This window comes from Arabidopsis lyrata (assembly GCF_000004255.2).
Source record: "Arabidopsis lyrata subsp. lyrata unplaced genomic scaffold ARALYscaffold_9, whole genome shotgun sequence".
NCBI classification, from domain to species: Eukaryota; Viridiplantae; Streptophyta; class Magnoliopsida; order Brassicales; family Brassicaceae; genus Arabidopsis; species Arabidopsis lyrata.
This window is the reverse complement of record NW_003302547.1, coordinates 1,067,195-1,087,987: the sequence shown is the minus strand read 5'-3', so window position 1 is coordinate 1,087,987 and position 20,793 is coordinate 1,067,195. Positions and strand designations below refer to the sequence as shown.

The 20,793-nt window shown below is 36.9% G+C and overlaps 1 protein-coding gene across 1 annotated transcript; it reads right to left on the bottom strand.

The window, feature by feature from the left end:
• Positions 1–636: 636 nt before the first annotated feature.
• Positions 637–8,468, bottom strand: LOC110227092. The gene is made up of 2 exons (XM_021020309.1): positions 8,340–8,468; positions 637–1,020 (listed from the first exon to the last, which is right to left on the bottom strand). The coding sequence occupies exons 1-2, from the start codon at positions 8,466–8,468 to the stop codon at positions 637–639; spliced, it is 513 nt and encodes a 170-aa protein (XP_020875968.1).
• Between the last annotated feature and the right edge of the window lie 12,325 nt (positions 8,469–20,793).

Sequence of the window (20,793 nt, the reverse complement as noted above, 5' to 3'; positions counted from 1 at the left end):
TTGGCATCATGCAGTCCGGAATTCGAGCGAAGTCAGAGATTCCAAGCTCGATCCATTCTCCAGGGTGAGATTCAAGGACGTGAAGATCTCTTGATACCGTAGTAAGCCTGCGTTGCATCCGGTTAATCCTCTTCCGGAGTCTCCTCTTTTCCAACGTAAGCTTCCGATGTTCCTCTATGAATGCCATCGCTGTTCCTTGGTCTCTGATTGGGAGATCCCAGATCAAAGCACATGGAGCTCGGATCTGGGATCTGAAGAAGCCGCGAGGTGGAAGAGGCCGCCTATTTGGCTCATTTGGAGCATCTTCGTTTGTCATTCCAATCCTGGAGAAGTCGGGCATAGATTCTGAACATCGAAGGTTAAACTCCATACCTGCTAAAATGAAAAAGAGTGGTGAGGAGAAAAGAGAAGTTGAGACTATAATTTATAGGAATGTCATATTCCTAAGTAAGCTGCGGATTCTATCCTAGGAATGGAGTGATTCGCGGAGAGATTTATGCCCTTAAACCGATCTTGCATTAAAAGATGCATCTCCGAGAATATTTGAAGAGTAAGGAAAATTGCAAATGTTTCCATAAATAAAAAGGGGCTGAAGCCCATTACGAGTTCAAAATAAGTGAAGAAGTTAGAAAACATTTATGGAAGAGGCTCAGGAACAGGCTCCTTCATCGCCGGTTTAGTTTTCAAAGTGGACGCCTTGTTCTTGGCATCCACTTCGGGACGATCCCGAACGCGTTTCCGACTGGTACTGGCCTCCTCCTCGTCTTCTTCCTCGCTATCAGATGGAACGGTGTGGACCGGAGCATTCACAGGACCCGGAACTCCTTTAGCACGGAGATACATCCGAAGCATCTTCGGGATCTCAGCAACAGAATCGAAGTTCCGCCATTCCCATTGAAAGGGATCACTTTCCAGAGCCCTTATCTTCCTCTCCACCCGAGCGATGCGAGCCTCGAGTGTTTGCCTTTTGAGACCTAGCCGCTGCCTTTCCTCACACAAGCGACGGTGTTTGTCGGCGACCTAGCATAAAGATGAATGAATAAAACGAAACAAAAAGTTTTTAATCAAGAACCACGGATATTAACCTTGTCAATAAAGTCGCAAGCCTCTTTCTTCTCCTTTGAAGGAAAATGAAAGACGGCGTGAGGAAAAGAACGCCGGCCGGTTCAAAGCCATCGCCGGACAAGAAAAGTGGGCTGCCGGGATCAACGGGGGCTACGTTTTCGTTTTCCATTAATGTGGTGTTTGTTGAATGGATTATGAAGTTTCTTGAGAAAAGATTAAAGGTAAACAATCTCCTATTTATAATAGGAATAGGGTTTGTCTTGGAAACAAAAAATCATTAATGATGGCGTGCCCAAGTAACTTAAACCATTTTTGGAAATCAAGAAAAGGCAGTTATTGCATTAAAGACGAGCCGCTTTTCCTACTTTCAAGAAATAAGAAGGGAAAGAGCAACCGTCGCATTAACTACAAAAGTTTCTAAGGCCCAAGCCCAATAAATTTACCGAGTTGACTAAACCCAAAGTGGGGAACTCGCTTTAAGCCGAGCTCAGTTCTCGCATTCTTAAGAGAAAGGTCTGATCAGCCTAAAAATCTCGAAAGCATAACCACAAGGCCACAAAGGGTTAAAAGCGGACTTTGCAAACCCGCACATAATTTTAACCAAACCCCCTTGGGGTCAAAACCTAGAAAGGTTTAAAAGCCTCCTCAGGCAAATATCTTGTTCAAAAGAAATAATAAAGCCTCCTTAGGGAAAAACAAGTTCGAAATTAAGTTTTAAAATAAATGGGACAATTCCCAATTTAAAGTGGACGCAGCCACTACGGAGTGACAGCCACCTCGGACTCCGGCTCGGCAGTCTAAGTTTCATTCGCCTCCTTGGCTGGTGCTTGCTCAGATGGAGCTCCTGGTCCGCCCTCCACAGTACAGCCATCCTCCGGGGTGACCTCCGGTGCCGTAGGAACTTCGGGTGGGACGACATCTTCCGTCTCACTTGAGCCTGGGAAGGACAATTCCAGTCAATTTTAAAAAACATAAGGTGAGATAAAGGTAGTAAGTATCAGGAGCCAAGCGTTACCTGCCCAATCTAGACCCGATTCATTTATAGGAGGCGAAGTGAATCGGGTCTAGATTGACTGACAATCTAGGCTCAATCTAATGCATAATGAAGAATTCCTCGAAGTCCTACGGGTTGAAGGTCGAAGTGGGAAGAGCTGCCAAGCGACTCCGCTTTTCAGATAGATTAGCCGACAGTTCGGTCCTCTCTTGCACCTCGGAGAAATCTGTGTCATGGATTTGATCCAACAGAATCAGGTTGCTCTCGTGCTCCTTGATGTCTGATTCCAAATCTGTCCTAGCTTTCTCGGTTTGAATGAATCGGATGGCCCCCTGGATCAACTCCATCCCGCGTCCCTTAACCTCTTTTCTGGCTTTCGATGCCGACCTTGCCAACTCGGAATCACGTAACTTAGTGATCGCCTTGTACTTCGCGTTAAGCTCAATAAGTTGGTTATTCAGGCTATCGGCGGTTGATTCGGATTCGTGAAGCCTACCCTGAACACCAGAAAGCTCATCCTGGAGTTTGAAATTCTGGCCGTACTGGTCCTGCAGCTCCCCCTTTATCTTTGCAAGCTCGGATGTTAGACTGTCGACCTTATCCTCCAAATCGTGCTTGGAGCCGGTAGAAGAGCTTTGTTCAGCCTCAAGAGCAGAAAGTTTTTTCTTCCACGCGTCAATCTCCTTTTCCCGACCAATGACCAGCCCCTCATAATGTTCAATCATGTCATTAAGCTCACCGTTAGCCTGGCATTATGCATAAAACCGGGATGGTGAGTCATTTCGAAGAACGGCAGCACAATCGGAAAAATAAAGCGGAACTAACCCGAGATGAATGATGAGCATGAAGCAAATAGCGCTCATGAATCGCAGGGCGCCACTTGTCGAAGTCTGGCAAGATCGAACCCGATCGTGTCTTGAAGCATCGGAAGACGCTGCCTTCTTTCTCCATAGCTGCGAAGGAGGAAGAGTTGTAAAAATTGGAATCTGAATAGAGACTAAAACTTTTAAGTATGTGTAAATCACCAAACCTGAAAGCGATTTGACTTGAGGGACAAGAGCAGGCTTTAACCTCGAGGAAGCATCTCGAGATTCAGAATCTCCCTTTTTAGGAGATGGGCTCCGGACAGTCTTTGACGAACGTCTCACGCTTAGAAGTTCGTTCAGCTCGGGGACCCCAATAATGTAGTCTGCTTCTGCCGCAACGGTTATGATTCTGAGGATGGTTCGGAGGAGATTAGGGGTTAACTGAGGTAAAGCGATCTCAAGAGCCGCTAGGTATCAAACTAGGGCTTCGGGAAGGGGAAAGGTCAATCCGCAGCCTTTGAAGTAGATTTCATAGACACAAAAGTAGCCGTCGCGGTGGTTTTCCGGGGACTCCGTAGGGTCGGCTATCTGCGCCTCCGCTATGATTCCAGGGGGAATCTGGCAAAGCTCCTTCAATCGCTCTAGGGATTGAAGGGTACAGGTGGATCTGTAGTGTGGACCAGCGATGTCGTTAGGATGAGTGCATTCGTCATTACTAGAGCCGCCTTCAAAGGATGGAGACTCGGGTCTTTCGGAATCAGAAGTCATCAGAGAAGATGAGAAATTTAAAATCCGGCAAAGAGAAAATCGGCGAAGAAAGAGAAGAGAGAAGTTTCGACAAAAACGTAAGAGTAAAAAAAAAAAGTGATGATGAAAGAAGTTACCTCACGAAAGCTAAGTGATAATGGTGAAACCGCCTTGGGAATCGGGAGGGAAGTGGAAAGGTTTCCCGCTTTAATAGTAAATAATTGAGATATGGTCATAATGGCGACAGATGTCACACGGCTAAACATGGATAGCGCCGAAATTAAAGGACTGACGGGATCTTGGCGGGAAAATCAGAAGATTCCTCGGAACGCAATCTTTGGTCATTAAAGCATTTAAAGTCCTCCGAATTGGAGTAGCACTTCGAAGAACTTGGGGGGCTAATTGTTGGTGTCGGATCCCGCACCAGAAGTTCGAGACCAACCAAAGATTGCCACGTAGTTAAAATATTGGCCCATAAAGGATAAAGCCCATTGGATCCGTGAGCCAAAGGAACAGTCGAAGTGTTTATCACCACAAGAGGAATTCGAAGTGATTGCACTTCGATATGAGCCCGACATCAAAGTCACGGTTAAGTCGGTTCAAGGACATTTGGGCCAAAAGGCGAGGCCCATGAAGATCGGAGTCAACTCAAATTCAAACGTTAAGCATTAAAGTCAAAGATCAAAACAGACACATTTAAGAGAGAATAATTGTACTTAATTAGCCATTTTAAATGTCGTTTTTCTATGTATAAATAAAGGGGCCAATGGCCATGTAAAGGGGATCTTTTTCTCGAGCACGAAATACTATAGCAATTTTTGTAGCAATTCATAAGCTTTTTACATTCTTATTTTTTGTCCCTCAAGAGTAATCTTTCCTACTTAGTAAAATACTTGATTGTGTGAATCCGACATCCACACGCGGCAAGTGCGTCCGCAGTTGTATTCTCTCCTCGAGGTATGCGAATTAATTCGAATTTCGAGAAATTTTTAGACAGATCCTTCACCACTTCGAGGTATGCTTCCATTCTTGAGTCTTTGGCTTCATAGTCTCCATTAAATTGGTTAACTACTAATTGCGAATCACAATAGGCGACTACTTCCTTAGCTCCAACTCCTTGTGTCAATCTAAGTCCGGCAATCAGGGCTTCGTATTCTGCTTCATTGTTGGAAGCATTAAATAACAATCGGAATGATTGTTCTAGAATTTCTGACGTTGGAGACTCCAACTTGATTCCCACTCCGGATCCTTGTTTTGATAATATCCATCTACATGTAATTTCTAAGTTTAGTTCTCCGGTTGTTCTATCGTTCCGAATATTGGTAGCTCGGTCAGGAAATCTGCTAAAACCTGAGCTTTCATACTGATCCGGCTTTTGAATTCTATGTCGTACTCGCTCAATTCCACCGCCCACTTCGCCAGACGTCCGGACTGACTTGGACTATGAAGTATTGTTCGGAGTGGCTGGTTGGTTAATACCTCAACCAGATGGGATTGAAAATACGGGCGCAGCTTCCGAGCCGAAGTCACCACCGCGAGTGCAAGTTTTTCCATCATGGTATATCTGGTTTTTCCATCATTGATTTACTTATGTAGTAAATCGGCTTCTGCTCCCCGCGGTCTTCCCGAACCAAGACTCCACTAACCGCATGGTTTGAAACTGATACGTATAAATAAAGCTTTTCATCCACCTCTGGTTTGGACAATATAGGTGGAGTGGTTAAGTATGCCTTAAGCTGCCCAAAAGCTTCTTCACATTTTTCGTCCCAAAGGAATCCTTTGTTTCCTTTTAGAATTTGGTAGAAAGGTAAAAACTTATCTATTGATCTCGAGATAAAACGATTCAAAGCCGCAATCCGCCCAATCAACCGTTGTACTTCCTTGAAGTTTCTTGGAGATGGCATGTTTAGAAAGGCGTTGATTTGATTTGGATTGGCCTCAATCCCTCTTTCTGTCACTATATAGCCAAGAAATTCTCCGGATGGGATTCTGAATGTGCACTTTGCCGGGTTCAGCTTCATTTGATATTTATTGAGAATATCGAAACATTCCTCTAAATGCTTAACGTGATCCTCCTTCTTTAACGATTTAACCAACATATCATCTATGTAGACTTCCATTGTCTTTCCGAGATGATTGTGGAACATTTTGTTAACCAACCGTTGATAAGTTGCTCCTGCATTTTTCAAACCAAAAGGCATTACTTTGTAACAATAGATACCTCTATCCGTGATAAATGACGTTTTCTCTTGGTCTTCAGGGTTCATCATTATTTGGTTATAACCCGAAAAAGCATCCATGAAAGTTAACAGCTCATTGCCAGCGGTGGATTCTACAAGTCGATCTATATGCGGGAGCGGGAAACTGTCCTTGGGACATGCTTTATTGAGGTCTGTTAAGTCTATGCAAACCCTATCTTTTCCATTCTTTTTTTTGACAACGACAGTGTTTGCTACCCATTCCGGGTATTGCACTTCCCTTATGGATCCTATCTTTAAGAGTTTGTCCACTTCGTCATTTACTATTCTTGCTCGCTCCGCTCCGAGCTTTCTTCTTTTTTGTTTTACCGGCTTGAAACTTGGATCCACGTTTAGTTCATGACAAATTATGCTTGGATCTATGCCAGGCATATCCGCCGCTGACCATGCAAATGATGTTATGTTTTTTCTCAAGAGTTCGATCAAAGCTTCTTTTATTTGGTCAGTCAAAGTTGCCCCAATTCGAATTTTCCGGTCCGGTTTGTCTTCTTCAAACACCACTTCGATTACTACATCATCTTTTTTCTGCCCGCTAGGAAATTTTGGTCTTAGTCCCTCTTTTGCGGGCTTCGTTAATTGCTATTGAATCTTCATACGGTGGCTAGCTAGATAACACGTCCGTGAAGCTTCTTGATCTCCCCGAATTGTTTCCACTCCACTTGATGTTGGAAATTTGATACATTGATGATATGTAGAAGGGACTGCTTTCATTTGATAAATTCAGGGAGTCCCGAGGATGATGTTGTAAGTCGCGGGCTTATCGAAGACAACAAAATCCACAATCTTTAACACCCATTTGGCAAGGACTGGTAGTTTGATTGTTCCGAGGGACATCGCTGATTCACTTGTGAAGGCCACTAACGGAGATGGAGGCCCTATTATGTCTGCCCGACTAATTCCCATTCTTTCTAAAGTACTTAAAAAGATTAGATCGACCGAACTGCCCGTATCGATAAGAATCCTTAATACTTCGAAGTTGGCAACGTCCAGGGTAATGACTAATGCATCATCACGAGGTCTCTCGAGGTGCCGCGTTTCTTCTTCGTCAAATGATATTGATGCACCTTGAAAATCGACTTCTTCACTCAAACTTGCTTTGAGTAAAACATTTCGCCTATGTTTTTTGATGGAACTTATCGAATCTTGGCAAAATTTAGAACCTTCTAGAATCACATTGATCTTACCCTTCGAACTCCTTGGCTCTTCCTCATTGGATAACTTTGGTCTTTTAGAATTTTGATCTTTGGAGTTATCCTTTGATTTGTGGTATTCCTTTACGAAATCTTTTATATCGAATTTGGAAAGATCCCCACTGGCCCAAAGCTCCGCGAGATGCCTCTTAAGGACACTACAATCCTTGGTTAAATGTCCGGTTACGTTCTGAATATCGCAATATAAACTTTCATCACGGACCCAAGTGTTTGACCTTCATTTCCCTTGGAATTGCTTTCTGAAAGTACCGTTGAAGGGTTGAGACCCAAATTTTCTAGGTCCTTTGCTCTCCCTAGACTCGAACTTCTTGATAGGGACGGTGATTGCTGGCTTCTCTTGTTTATTTCTTTTGGCGAAATTTTCTTTTTCGTCCTCTACTTCCATCCAGTTGTTTGCGCAGAAGAGTGCGTCCTGAATTTTGTCTGGTTTACGAAGTATTAAATCCTCTTTAAACCTTGAATCATGTCGCAATCCTTTTCGTAGGGCAGATAAAGCTGATTGCTGCGAGATTCTTGGGAGTTTTGACAGCACTCCTTTGAACTTGGTGATGAAAACTCGAAGTGACTCATTTGATCCTTGTGATAGGTTCCAAAGATCGGCATCCGAAACACTTTTGTCCATAAGGATGGAATATTGTTTTAAGAACACGGCTGATAGTTCGTCGAAATTGCTGATCGAACCCGACTCTAATTGGGTGAACCACATTAGAGCTTGGCCACATAGATTTTCCGAAAAGAGCTTACAGTACCCTGCATCCTCATCAGCTTCATCCAATTCGACTCTTCTGGCAGCTATCAGGAAAGCTGCGAGATAGCTTTTTGGATCCTCCAATCCGCTGTAAGGGTCCAACATGAGCTTCCGAGAATCTTTGATTCTTAAACTTGCGATTCGCAGAACGAAAGGTGTTCGCCTAGCTTCTTCAATGACTCGATTGATATCCGGCTTCAAACTCGTAGCCTGATGGAACTTTGACTTCATTTCTTTTAGTTCCTTGCTAACCTTCCTCATAGTCTCGAACTGGTCGAGGTTTTCCTGCTCGTATTGATCTACAAGTTGAACTTCATCTTCGAGCTGTGTCTCTCCCTCCAATGGCTGAACTACATTATTAGCAGCACCAGGAGTTGTTTGTCCGCTGGTTTCATTTCGCGCAACGGAACTTGGCGAGTTGAATATCCTTCTTCGGATTCCCACAGGGTTTCCTGCACTTAAAGAGCGAACACGAGTTTGTATAGTACTGACGTTTTGACTAAGAGATACCTGGGATGTTTGTAACGTGTCGACAGCCTTTTCCACATTCGAGAACTTCTGCGACATTTCCGACATGGTTTGTTGCATGGCTTTAAGGGTTTCGGCCAATGATAATTCAGCAGCGTCTCCTCCGGACATTGTTGCTTATCTCGGAAATGTAGTAAAGAAAAATCTGACCACTCAAGAATCCTCGATCCCCACAGACGGCACCAAAATGTGGAAGTCGGATTCACACACTCAAGTATTTTTATTAAATAGGAAAGATTACTCTTGAGGGACAAAAAATAAATGTGTAAAAAAAAACTTATGGATTGCTACAAAAATTGCTATATTATTTCTTCGAGAGAGAGAGACCCCCCTTACATGGCCATTTGCCCTTTTATTTATACATAGAAAAATGTCAATTAAATGGCTAATTAAGTACAATTATTCTCTCTTAAATGCGTCCGTTTTGATCTTTGACTTTAATGCTTAACGCTCGAATTTGAGTTGATTCCGATCTTCATGGGCTTCGCCAATCGGCCCAAATATCCTTAAACCGACTTAACTGTGACTTTGACTCCGGACTTATGTCGAGGTGCAGTCACTTCGGACTCACTTCGTGGTGTTAACCACTTCGACTGTCACTCCGACTCACGGATCTAATGGGCTTTATCCTTCGTGGGCCGTTACCTTGATTACGCGGCAATCTTTGGTTGATCCCAAACTACTGGTGCGGGATCCGACACCAACACTCATGGTTTCCATATGTAGCTTTGAGGTACGTCCAAGTGTAGAATAAGGAAGATTTTCTTGTTTGGCTTCATTTGGCGCAATACTTTAGAGGGTAGTTCAGCACGTAGTTTAGCGAGTAGTTCAGCCGGTCTGTCAGCAAGTACATCAGCTATATGTACTTGTAACATCTTCGAATCAATTTCTTGGTGAATGATTCTTTGATGACTTGATGTTGCCTCGTTAAAAACTTTTCTAGGTAAACCCATTGGGACAAACCCTAGATAAGGGAAAAAGAGTGCAACGGTCAAATTCCCATAATATGGTGATTTGGCTCGCTGTTCTTTGATTCCTCTTGAACCATCATTAGTCTTCTTAGGGTTAATTTGCCGGTGAATAATTAACCCTAGGCCTTGTACTTGATTAAAACTCCATTTGCGCAAGAATCCTCTATATCAACCGGTTTGATACATATACCGGCTGGTTTAGTATGCTCTTAGTTTGGTTTGATTTGGATGTCCGCATAAAAAGTGGGTTAATCTAACCTTTGATAAAAAAACAAAACAATTAAACCATGTTAAAAATCATAATAGCCTATAGGGCCTAGGTGACTAAACAAAACTGAGCCACAAAAACGTGGAGGAAGAGTCTTCGTCTTGCTCGTCTCAAGTCTGGTTTTCTTAAACCGCCGGAAACAGTTTTACGATTCCAAATTATGAAAGCTATATAGATATAACCTATAATTGTTCTAAGAGAAATCAAGCTATATGGGTCATTTCACAAACCAAAACCGAAGCTCTTCACTAAAGGAGAGCATATTAGTTATATTAATAGGAATACACCATAATTTCAAAAGAACCATGCATGGGTTTAGGTCACTTAGTTTCTAGACATAAGTAAGAAGCACATACTAACAAAAGAGGTGGGGAGTTTAATTAGATTCAAAAGCACAAACTCTTTACAAACACTCATTAGCGAAGGCAGAAAAATTGTTTATAGGAGTCAAATTTTTTTGTATATAAAAAAATTATATCGACTTTATTAGAAAAAATAAAAATATCATCACAACTATACTATATATTGTAATCGATTTACTATTGTCTCGTTTGCCACAATGTAGCAATCTTTTTCAATTGGAAAACTAAACAATCATTGGAATGATATAAACGAGACGATAATACGAAGTCGTTTTCACAATATTCATAGAATATAAATCAATAATAGTTTTAAAAGTCAATAAATCAAAAGATGAGATTTTTCTTAATATACAAGCAAAATCATCAAAAACTTTTAGTTCAAATTAAAATATATATAAAATTTTACCTAAATGTTATTTTTAATGTGATTTTCAATGGATAATGGTGATTGAAAAAAAGAAGAAAATAGGAAAAATCCTAAAGTAACGAGAGATATAGATAATTAGAATGAAGTTGAACTCATTCATGTTTTTATTTTAGATTTATTTGTAACGTTTAACTCTTAAATTAATATTTAGTATAAATTAATATAACATTTTTTAGTATATAGATATTTAGTAGTTTGCTCTTAAATTAAAATTTGATGGGGGTCAATTTTTATTTTTTAATGGGGTCAATTTACAATTACCAATCAAAATTTAACTAGATTTAAAAAATCCATGGGTGTCAATTGACCCCCATGCTATAACCCTATCTCCGCTACTCAGCTATCGTTTAAGAGTTTTGATCTCTTGTTTCCACCAGTCCCCACGCATTTGAATGGGTACCATACTAGATTCTTGAGGGGTTTCTACCATTTCGAGCAAAGCATGGCCTATTCCAACTCAACGTTTTCGCCACTCAATCTCTGTTTGCATACTTTGAAGAAGGGCATTTATCAACTTCTCCCATCCTCTTTACTCCAATTGTGGATCCATCAGTCAATTAATCTCTTAGTCCCTGCAAAAACAAAAAGAGACTATATGTAAAACTCACAAAATATATATTACTAGAAAAAGACCCACGCGATGCGTGGGAATAGTTTGAATATATTTTATCGTAAGAAAACTAAATTAGTTTAACCTAAAAACATATTAGAACATGTATTAATTATAAAGAAAGTATTGACAAAAAAATCTTCCAGATTATTCATTACAAGTATTAGCAAAAAAATCTTCTAATTTATTTCTTCTCTACAATGACTTAAAAAGTTGTAATTTACATGTTTAAATGAATCATATGATTTGACAAAACATTATCAATATATTTGAAAGGCTTGTGAATTAACATTTCCAGGGATATTGGAAAAATAATGAGAGGGCTTTGTGTCAAAAAAAAAAAAAAAAAAAGAGGACGGTGGACAAGAAGTGAAAAAATTGGAGAGTTGAGATAATATTTTGTTATCTTAAAAGTCAAATACTTGTTGATTATTACAATATTACCATCACAAATAGAATTTATACCAAAATAGTACTCTTAAATCCTAGTAACTAAATAAATTTAATAACATTTTTTGCCAAATTTGTAATAAATTGTAAATTAATGTAGTGAAATGTTTTGTAACTTATGTGTATCTATAGATGGTAACAAAATTTTGAATTAAAGTACTACAAAATACTGTTGGACTACCGTTATAAAGCTAAAAAAATGTAAAGACAATACATTTATTGTAAAATTTAATAGAAATCTAATGATGTAAGATATTATTAAAAATATTTAATCGAAATTTTACAAAACTTTTCAAATAGTATAAAATATGTTAAATTATCTTTTATATCTCTTGCATCCATTTTGATAATTTGATTTATTAATTGTTTATGTAATAGTTAGTTCACATAGAAATTAGAAAGGAAATTATAAGCATCCGTAGTCATAATTATAAACGGTAGTATTCATAAGTGTTGTAAAATCGAATTTATAAGAGCTTATTCAAAATGTAGAAATTTAGGTATATTAATTTAAAAATATATAAAATATATAAAATGATGAAATAGTTATTTAAAATGTAGGCGACTTAAACATCATTAGAGCATCTCCAACTCCACTCTATTTTTTTTCTCTAAACTCTATTATAAAGCACAATTCTCTCCAACCTTACTCTATATCTCACTCTAAAATAGAGTAAAATAGAAGATTATTCTATATATAGAGGAACTCTATTTTTTTTTTACAATACCTCTATTTCAGAGTAGGGTATAGAGTGATACATTGGAGAGAAATTATGCTCTATTTAAGAGTATAGAGATTTACATTGGAGATGGTCTTACGAGGTAATTTATACAATTAATGCTCCATTAATAAAAAAAATCATTTATTAATAATAGGATGTAAGGATGTTCATTATTTAAGTGAAAAGAAAAACAAAATAAGAAAAATATGGCACATATCGCTTAAAACAAATATTAGAATATCTTATATATGTTAATTCTCGATTTTAAAACGACGGTAAAAAGGAATATATATATAAGATGTCAGAGTAATTATTGAAAATTGCTAAGTTGAATTTTGTTAATTTTTTTCAATTTATACCGCATTAATCAGAAAATTAATTTTTCATAATAATTTATTTTAAAGGAAGAAGACAAAATATGGCTCATGGTGGCAAAAAAAAGAGCAACTTTTATATATGTGTAGAATAACTTTTAAAACTATTTTTATATGAGATTTGAAATTGTATTTAGTGATTTTGAAAACCTGGCACCTATTTAGAATTGTTAGCTAAAAAAAATTCATCACCATATAAAAATATTTTTAACAAGATAGTCTACATTCACAAAACATATATATATATATATATATATATATTAGAAAATATTTTCTTTATTTTCTGATCAATAATAATAGAATTCAAATATACACAGCATATCTTACCATTATAAACGTAATAACATATGGCATTATGGACTGAAATTTACTTAGAAAAATGACATAAAAAACAAAAGAAAATAAAATATGAAGGAAAAAAGATTGGAAACCAATAAAATTAAATTTAAAGCATCAAATTAAAGGAAGAAATAGCATTTAAACAAAAACAAATCTACGCTCAAAACCTAATATATTTTTGTTTTTGATAGATCTTGGGTCTCTCATGTTGAGATTTGAGATTGATATGTCGTATTGTGCTATTCTTATAATGATGAAATAAATTATAGTAAATTAATATTTAAATGTAACCTCCACTTTGAAAAAATACATTCATTTTTAAAAATTTAATTATGGGAGTTACAATAATAGTTAATAGTGTGTTTGAATGCCATTGAATAGAGAAAAAAATTTAATACATAATTTATATGATTTAGGTTACAATTTAGTATTAAAAGGTGGATTGATGTATATGATTAAAGAATTAAATGTATTATGTTTGTGGTTTAATAAGATATAGATAAAGTCAATTTTATTAATATATTCATTATCTTTTTATAAAAAGTTCAATTTTCATGAGATTAGTAAGATATACAACATAAAATAACCATAGGGAAATATGCTATATGTAAGAAATAAAATAAAATTAAAAATATAACATATTATCGCATATACTTAGACTATTTTAGCGCCTAATAACTTGATCTTTATATTTTACTATAAATTATGTGAAAAAGATAAAATGTAGAAAAATATCTCTTAATTCAAAAATATCCTTAAATTATTTTATCATCAAATAATTTTGATTTTATTTTATAATTTGATTTGAGGGCTATTGTGGTTATTGTTCTCAAAAATCAAATAAACAGATTTATTGCACTCAATTAAAAAATATACTGAAAATAACATGTGTCGAAAGAGTAGAACGCCAAATGTCACATTCTTATAGCTTGTTTTGAAGAAATCTTGTCATATACTTTAAATTATTTTATCATCAAATAATTTTGATTTTATTTTATAATTTGATTTGAGGGCTATTGTGGTTATTGTTCTCAAAAATCAAATAAACAGATTTATTGCACTCAATTAAAAAATATACTGAAAATAACATGTGTCGAAAGAGTAGAACGCCAAATGTCACATTCTTAAAGCTTGGTTTGAACGCCAAATATATAAGATACCCTTCGTTGAAGTCATCCATTGCATACATGGAATAGATAATAAGTACTTAAATGTAAAATTTCGGTTGGTTTTTGTTAATAGACAGGAAGACAAAATTCCCATTGCAAGAAACCATTTAATAGCTCCTTCTTGCTCCATTTGTTCCTTAAATCTTGATAGACTACCACATAAACCCTTATGTAGAACACATCAACAAGATTAACATAATATAAAGTAATGTTCATCAATAGTCTTACTCGAAAGTCTTGTATTTGATTACCCAGTTTGTTTTTAATTATCTCTACCTCGGTCTGCTTTGCATGTTTTTTTAAGTCCAATTGAGTCTATAGGCGCTCTGCGATTACCTCTTAAACGAGACTGATCAGGACCAAGTCCTTGCATACACATGAGTGTGACGACTTCTTGTTTCCTAACTTGTCTGCCACGGAATTGCTTGAGTTGTCACTACAGCTTTCAATACTCTAATACCAATCCTGCCAAGGGAAAAAAAAAACACAGAACTTTTAAATGCCAGAATCAGAGACAAAAAAATGAACCATTACAAGCAGACATGGATTAAAATTCTTTGTTTGAGGAAACCTTAAAATCAAACAAAGAGTTTATATATAGATCATTGAAGTTTCTCACTTTCTAAAGAAAAGAGCAACAACCATTGTCGCTTAAGAGTAAATAGAGAAACAACAAACCATTACAAGCAGCATGGATTCTTGTTGAAGCCCATTGCGCCATGGCCACGGTGAAAGGAACGTCCGCAGATCTGAGAGTTTAGAAGTTATGTACTTGATTTGGTCAGAGAAGCCTTCATTTATTCTTCTTTTGTGGACATAAGACACCCTCTACGTTTGATTTAGTCAAAGAAAACCTATGGGAAATGTTCTACGGTTCTGAGAGCCTATCAACTACCATCCACAGTGAACACAAATCAATCCTACACCAAATTACATATAATTCGTATCAGAGAATAGAGCAAACGAAGTACCTCGTTGATAGCTAACATTTGTCCATTACTCTTCTTTACCTTCTTCTGCCTCCTTAAGAAGTACCTCAATCAAAACACATACAGGAAATAAATATCAAACAACGATTCAATTATAAAATTGACGAGAATTTATGATAAAATTATACTAACCAGAACTTTGATTTGGCAAGAGAGAGAATTGATCTCTCTTCATATGTACGTATGATTTGATTTATGCATGTCATCTAAATTTTTTAGCAAACATAACTAAATTAAAATAAAATAAGTGGAGAAAAATGATTTAACACAATTCATGGATCTTATTTTTTGGAATATGATCACTGCTTGAATTGTTTTCATGTAATCCACTGAACTTGAAAATAGTCATCTTTAATAAGAACCAAAACAGACATTGGTAATATTTGCTAGAAAATAACATTATTTTTGTTTTTTTCACATGCTTATGCTTTTATAACATTATTTTGATATGTGTATAATTTGATGTGGGTAAATTTATTTTTGTAGAAAATTTATTTAAATGTATTTAATTTGATGTAGTTAAATATATCAATTATTTGTAAAACGGATTTTTTGGCAATTAAAACAGATATGAGCAAAACGTATGATAGGATAGAATGAAAAATTTTAGAAGTGGTTATCACTCGGTTGGGATTCAATTCTAATTGGATCTCTTGGATCATGTGGAGTGTTAGTTCGGTCTCGTATCAGGTTTTATTGAACGGGAAACCTAGAGGAAATATAATTCCCAAAAGAGGTTTACGGCAAGATGATCTCCTATCACCCTATTTATTTATTTTATATACGGAGGTGCTGATTGCTAATATTAAAAAGACGGAACGAGAGAAAAAGCTGACCAGAATTAAGATAGCTAAAAGAAGTCCTTCTACTTCACACTTGCTTTTTGCGTGTGATAGTCTCTGTTTCTGTAAAGAAGATTCGAAGCAATGTAAAACGATAATGGATATTATTGGAACTTATGGTAAAGTTTCAAGGCAAGAAATAAACTTCAGTAAATCATCGGTTATGTTTGGTATGCGTGTAGCAAACCAAAAAAAAAAAAAGAGAAGTTTAAAAATTTCCTTGGAATTACTAAGGAAGGTGGGATGGGTACCTATTTGGGTATACAAGAGAGCGTAGGGGGCTCAAAAAGTAATCTTTAACTATGTCCGGGAAAGACTTAATGAACGGATTAATGGTTGGTCGACTAAGTATCTGTCAAAGGGTGGGAAAGAGACAGTGATCAAGTCAGTTGCTTTGGCTCTTCCAACCTATGTTATGTATTATTTTAAACTTCCTCAAAAGTTAATATCTAAATTAACAAGTGCTATTTCTAATTATTGTTGGAGTTCTAATGGGAGAGATCGTGGGATCCATTGGATAGCCTGAGAGAAAATGTGTATGGATAAGAAGAAGGAGGTTTAGACTTTCATTCCCTAGATAAGTTTAGTGATGCTATGGTAGCTAAACAATATTGGCGATTGATCCAATATTTGAACACTTTAGTAGCTTGAGGGCTAAAAAGTAGATATTTTATGATTCGGTGGCATCACACAAAATCAGGGAGATATATAGTAACGTCAGGTTATCGGCTTGCTCCAAGGACGACAGAAACAATCGAATGGGGTCCAAATTATAAATTGCTACAAGCACAAGCTTGGAAAGTCAAACCTCCTCCAAAAATAAAATATTTTTATGGCAAATTGCTTCGGGATCCTTAGTTACTGATATATCACGGATTTTACAAGTTTTAACCGTGATTTACGTGTCACTTTTAGAGTCTTTTTGTTGTTTCCAGTGTCTTTTTAAGTCTTTTCAGGTTTTTACACATCCGGGACGAAATTGGAGAAAAGGAATCATTCTGGAGCTAAACCGAAGATTTGGAGCTGAAGAGACGAATTCGGTTCGAACCAAGGCATGGGTGTCGACCGACACCGTTGGTGTCGCTCGACACCAAACACGGCCCAGCAAGAAGTCTCGACGGTTTAGAGTTTTTAAAGCCCGCAGAATTTACCCAGAAGACTTCTCTATTTGCAATTTTAGTCCCTGCACGTTTTTGAGACTTTATAAATAGTTTTTAGGGTTTTTCTATTTCATTATCTTGTCTTTTGCTTTTTTAATTCTCTGAGCTTCAACCCTTTGAAATATAATTGGAGAGAGCTATACTTTCAGAGATTGAATACCTTGTTAGAGAGAAGATTTATTCTAAACTCTTTTTTTTCTTTTAATTTCTTATTTTGCAATTTATTCAACATGTTTTCTGTTTCATTAATCATGTCTGAGTAATCTCCCTGTTAGGTTTAGGGATTCTCATTAGGGATTTAGATGAACTAGTAAATCAATTATCTGTTAGGATTAATAGAGTTCTTCATCTAGGTTGTTCTTAATGCTTGTTCTAGAGTAGCTAACTAGAACTTGATCATAGGATAATAGGTATTTGATCCGAGAGGGCACCTGTTACCTGAACTACTTTAGATGAGCCTGGTTTATAGGTGTGTAATAAGAATCGGCCTATCTACTAAGGTGAACTTATCAAACCTGAATTTAATGCTAGTTTAGATCTAGGAATTCGCATCGAGAGGTGGAATTACTGATACTAGGCTTGTTAGTTATCGCATCGAGAGGTGGTTAGCTATTCATTAGTGATTTGAGTTCAAGAACGGTTCATTAAAGAATCCTAATTAACTTGCTAGATTTACTAATAGTTTATTTCCTGAGAATTTCCCTAAACCTGACGCTTTAATCCATTGATCTTTTCACCCGATAATCATTGCTTGCTATTGTTTTATTTTAATTTTAATTATTTTGTTTAGCCTAATTTCGAGACTTATAACTTATTGTGTGAACAAAAGAACTTTGTGGAATTCGACCCTTAAGTACTGCAATAGATCTCTTATTTGAGAGAGTAGGCTTTAGGAGTTAATTTGACTCATACCAGTTACATCAAAATTAACACATCATGGGATATGATGTGATATTACCTATCGAAGGTGTGAGATGGCAGAGGAAATAATAAATCATGCTCTATTTGAGTGCTCACATTTTCGGAAAATTTGGAAATTTTCCTCTAAGCTCAGAATTTTCAAATCTAGATTATCTATTCAGGAGATTACCACCTCCTTCTTATTGGGGGGGGGGGATGTGGGAAGAAGCTCAATAGGACCCGATTGAATCTAGTGTTATTAGGGACACTTTGGAAAGTCCAATTCAATCTATAAGATGTCGGATTGATGGATCATGAATATCGTCAGATTCAACTATGGGCTTAGGATGGTGGCGTTTTCAAGAAAATGACGATACAATTTTGTTTGGTGCAAAGTGTCTTCGGAGGGGTCCCTCCCCCTTCACTCGGAGCTGGAAGCTTTAATCTGGCGATGAAGAATATCTTTTTAAAAAGGATTAATTGTCAGGCATCTGAAACAGATTGTTCAGAGTTAGACTCGATGGTACAGTCCCCTGAAAAATGGTCCGCTTTCTCCAATCTGCTAGATGATATTGGATTGCTCTCTGTCTTTTTTCCTCTTTTCTCGATTTCTTTTATTTATCTTTTATATAATTTTAATGTGGATTTTTAGCTAGATGAAGAATATCTTTTTAAAAAGGATTAATTGTCAGGCGTCTGAAACAGATTGTTCAGAGTTAGACTCAATGGTACAGTCCCCTGAAAAATGGTCCGCTTTCTCCAATCTGCTAGATGATCTTGGATTGCTCTGTGTCTCTTTTCCTCTTTTCTCGATTTCTTTTATTTCTATTTTATATAATTTTGATGTGGATTTTTTAGCAATATCTTCTAGACTCTTATTTTCTGAAGTTACTTTTGTAAACTCGTTTTCTCCTGGTTAGAACCAGTCATGGAGTTAATTTCTAATTAATGTTTGGTTGACAAAAAAAATAATTGATAATTCATTTTCTAAAATATAGTTATTTTCCAAGAGCCATCAAACCGACATCTTATCGATTGAACTAGGCGTTCCAAAGTTTCCGTAATAGGACTAGTTTCGATCGGATCCACCTGAGCTTCTTCCCACATTAATTTTTCACTCAAAGCAAGATTTAAAATATCTATGGGTTCAGATTGTAATCCCTTGAATACCCTTTTATTCCATATGAACCACAAAATCCAAGCATAACTATATGTTTTCTCTCCCCTTTCTAGAGTAGATGGAAGTCTCCAATAAAGATAATCTAGATTTGAGAATTCCGAGGTTAGAGGAAAACTACCTGATACCATAGGTATATCGGATAAGTCCCATACTTTCTTAGAATGAGTGCACTCAAATAAAGCATGATTTATTGTTTCCTCTGCCAACTCACACCTTTTACAAAGAATATCACATCGAACCCCTCGATGTGCTAATTTTGAATTAACTGCTAAGGATCCCGAAGCAATTTGCCATAAGAAATGTTGTATTTTTGGAGGGGCTTTGACTTTCCAAGCTTGTGCTTGTAGAGCCTTATAATTTGGGCCCCATTCGATCGCTTCTATCATCTCTTTAGCAACCCGATAGCCTGATTTTACTGTATATCTACCTGATTTTGTATGATGCCAGATAAGCCTATCTGGCTTAGAAACTCAGCTAATAGTCAATCCCCTAATAAGCTGAATATCTACTGGATCCATATATTCTTGTAAAATGGGAAGATGTCATTCTTTAGTAACCGGATTAATTAAATGGTTAACCATCAAACTTGGAAGTAATAAATTTCCTCTCCCATTTGCAGGCCTCGGGTTAACATCAGGAATCCAAGGATCTCGCCATACCGATATATTGTAACCTGAACCTAATGACCATCTAGCTCCCACTTCAACTAATCTTTTAGTTGAAAAAATACTCTTCCATCCAAATGATGGAGAATTTGGTTTTTTTGCCTGTAAAGGATGAATATTCCTGAAATATCTGCCTTTTAGCACTCGAGCAACTAAAGAATTCGGATATTGAATTAAACGCCAGTACTGTTTAGCCAACATGGCATCATTAAAAATGTCTAGCGAATGAAAACCTAAGCCTCCATCTTCTTTATCTTTACACATTTTCTCCCATGCTATCCAATGAATCCCACGATCTCGCCCATTGGAACTCCACCAATAATTAGAAATAGCACTTGTTAACTTAGAAGTTAAATCTTGAGGGAGTTTAAAACAAGACATAACATAGGTTGGGAGTGCCAAAGCCACTGATTTGATCATTGTCTCTTTCCCACCTTTCGACAAAAATTTTGCTGACCAGCCATTGATCCGTTCATTAAGTCTTTCCCGGACATAATTAAAGATTTTACTTTTTGAGCCTCCTAAGCTCTCTGGTATACCCAAATATGTACCCATTCCACCTTCCTTAGTTATTCCAAGGATGTTTTTAAGTTGATCTCTTTTTTGGTTTGCTACGCGCTTACCAAACATAACCGATGATTTACTGAGATTTATCTCTTGTCCTGAAGCTTTACCATAATTCCCAATAATATCCATCACTGTTTTGCATTGCTCTGAATCCGCTTTACAGAAAAAGAGACTATCATCCGCAAAGAGTAGATGTGAAATTGCTGGGCTTCTTTTCGCTATCTTAATTCCGGTCAGCTTTTTTTTTTTTCCGCCTTGTTAATATTTGCAATCAGTACCTCCGTACATAAAATAAACAAATAAGGCGATAAAGGACCAACTATGGGCTTAGGATGGTGTTGTTTTCAAGGAAATGATCAATCGATTTTGTTCGGTGCAATGTGCCTACGAAGGAGTCCTTCCCCCCCTTCACTCGGAGATGGAAGCTTTAATTTGGGCTAT

What these genes read in the sequence shown, in the direction of transcription:
- LOC110227092 (XM_021020309.1), bottom strand. Translation starts at nt 8,468, where the DNA reads ATGTCCGGAGGAGACGCTGCTGAATTATCATTGGCCGAAACCCTTAAA. An exon ending in ACACGTTACAAACATCCCAG is followed by an intron (nt 1,021 to 8,339) that starts GTATCTCTTAGT and finishes TCTTTATGCTAG; the next exon opens with GTCGCCGACAAACACCGTCG.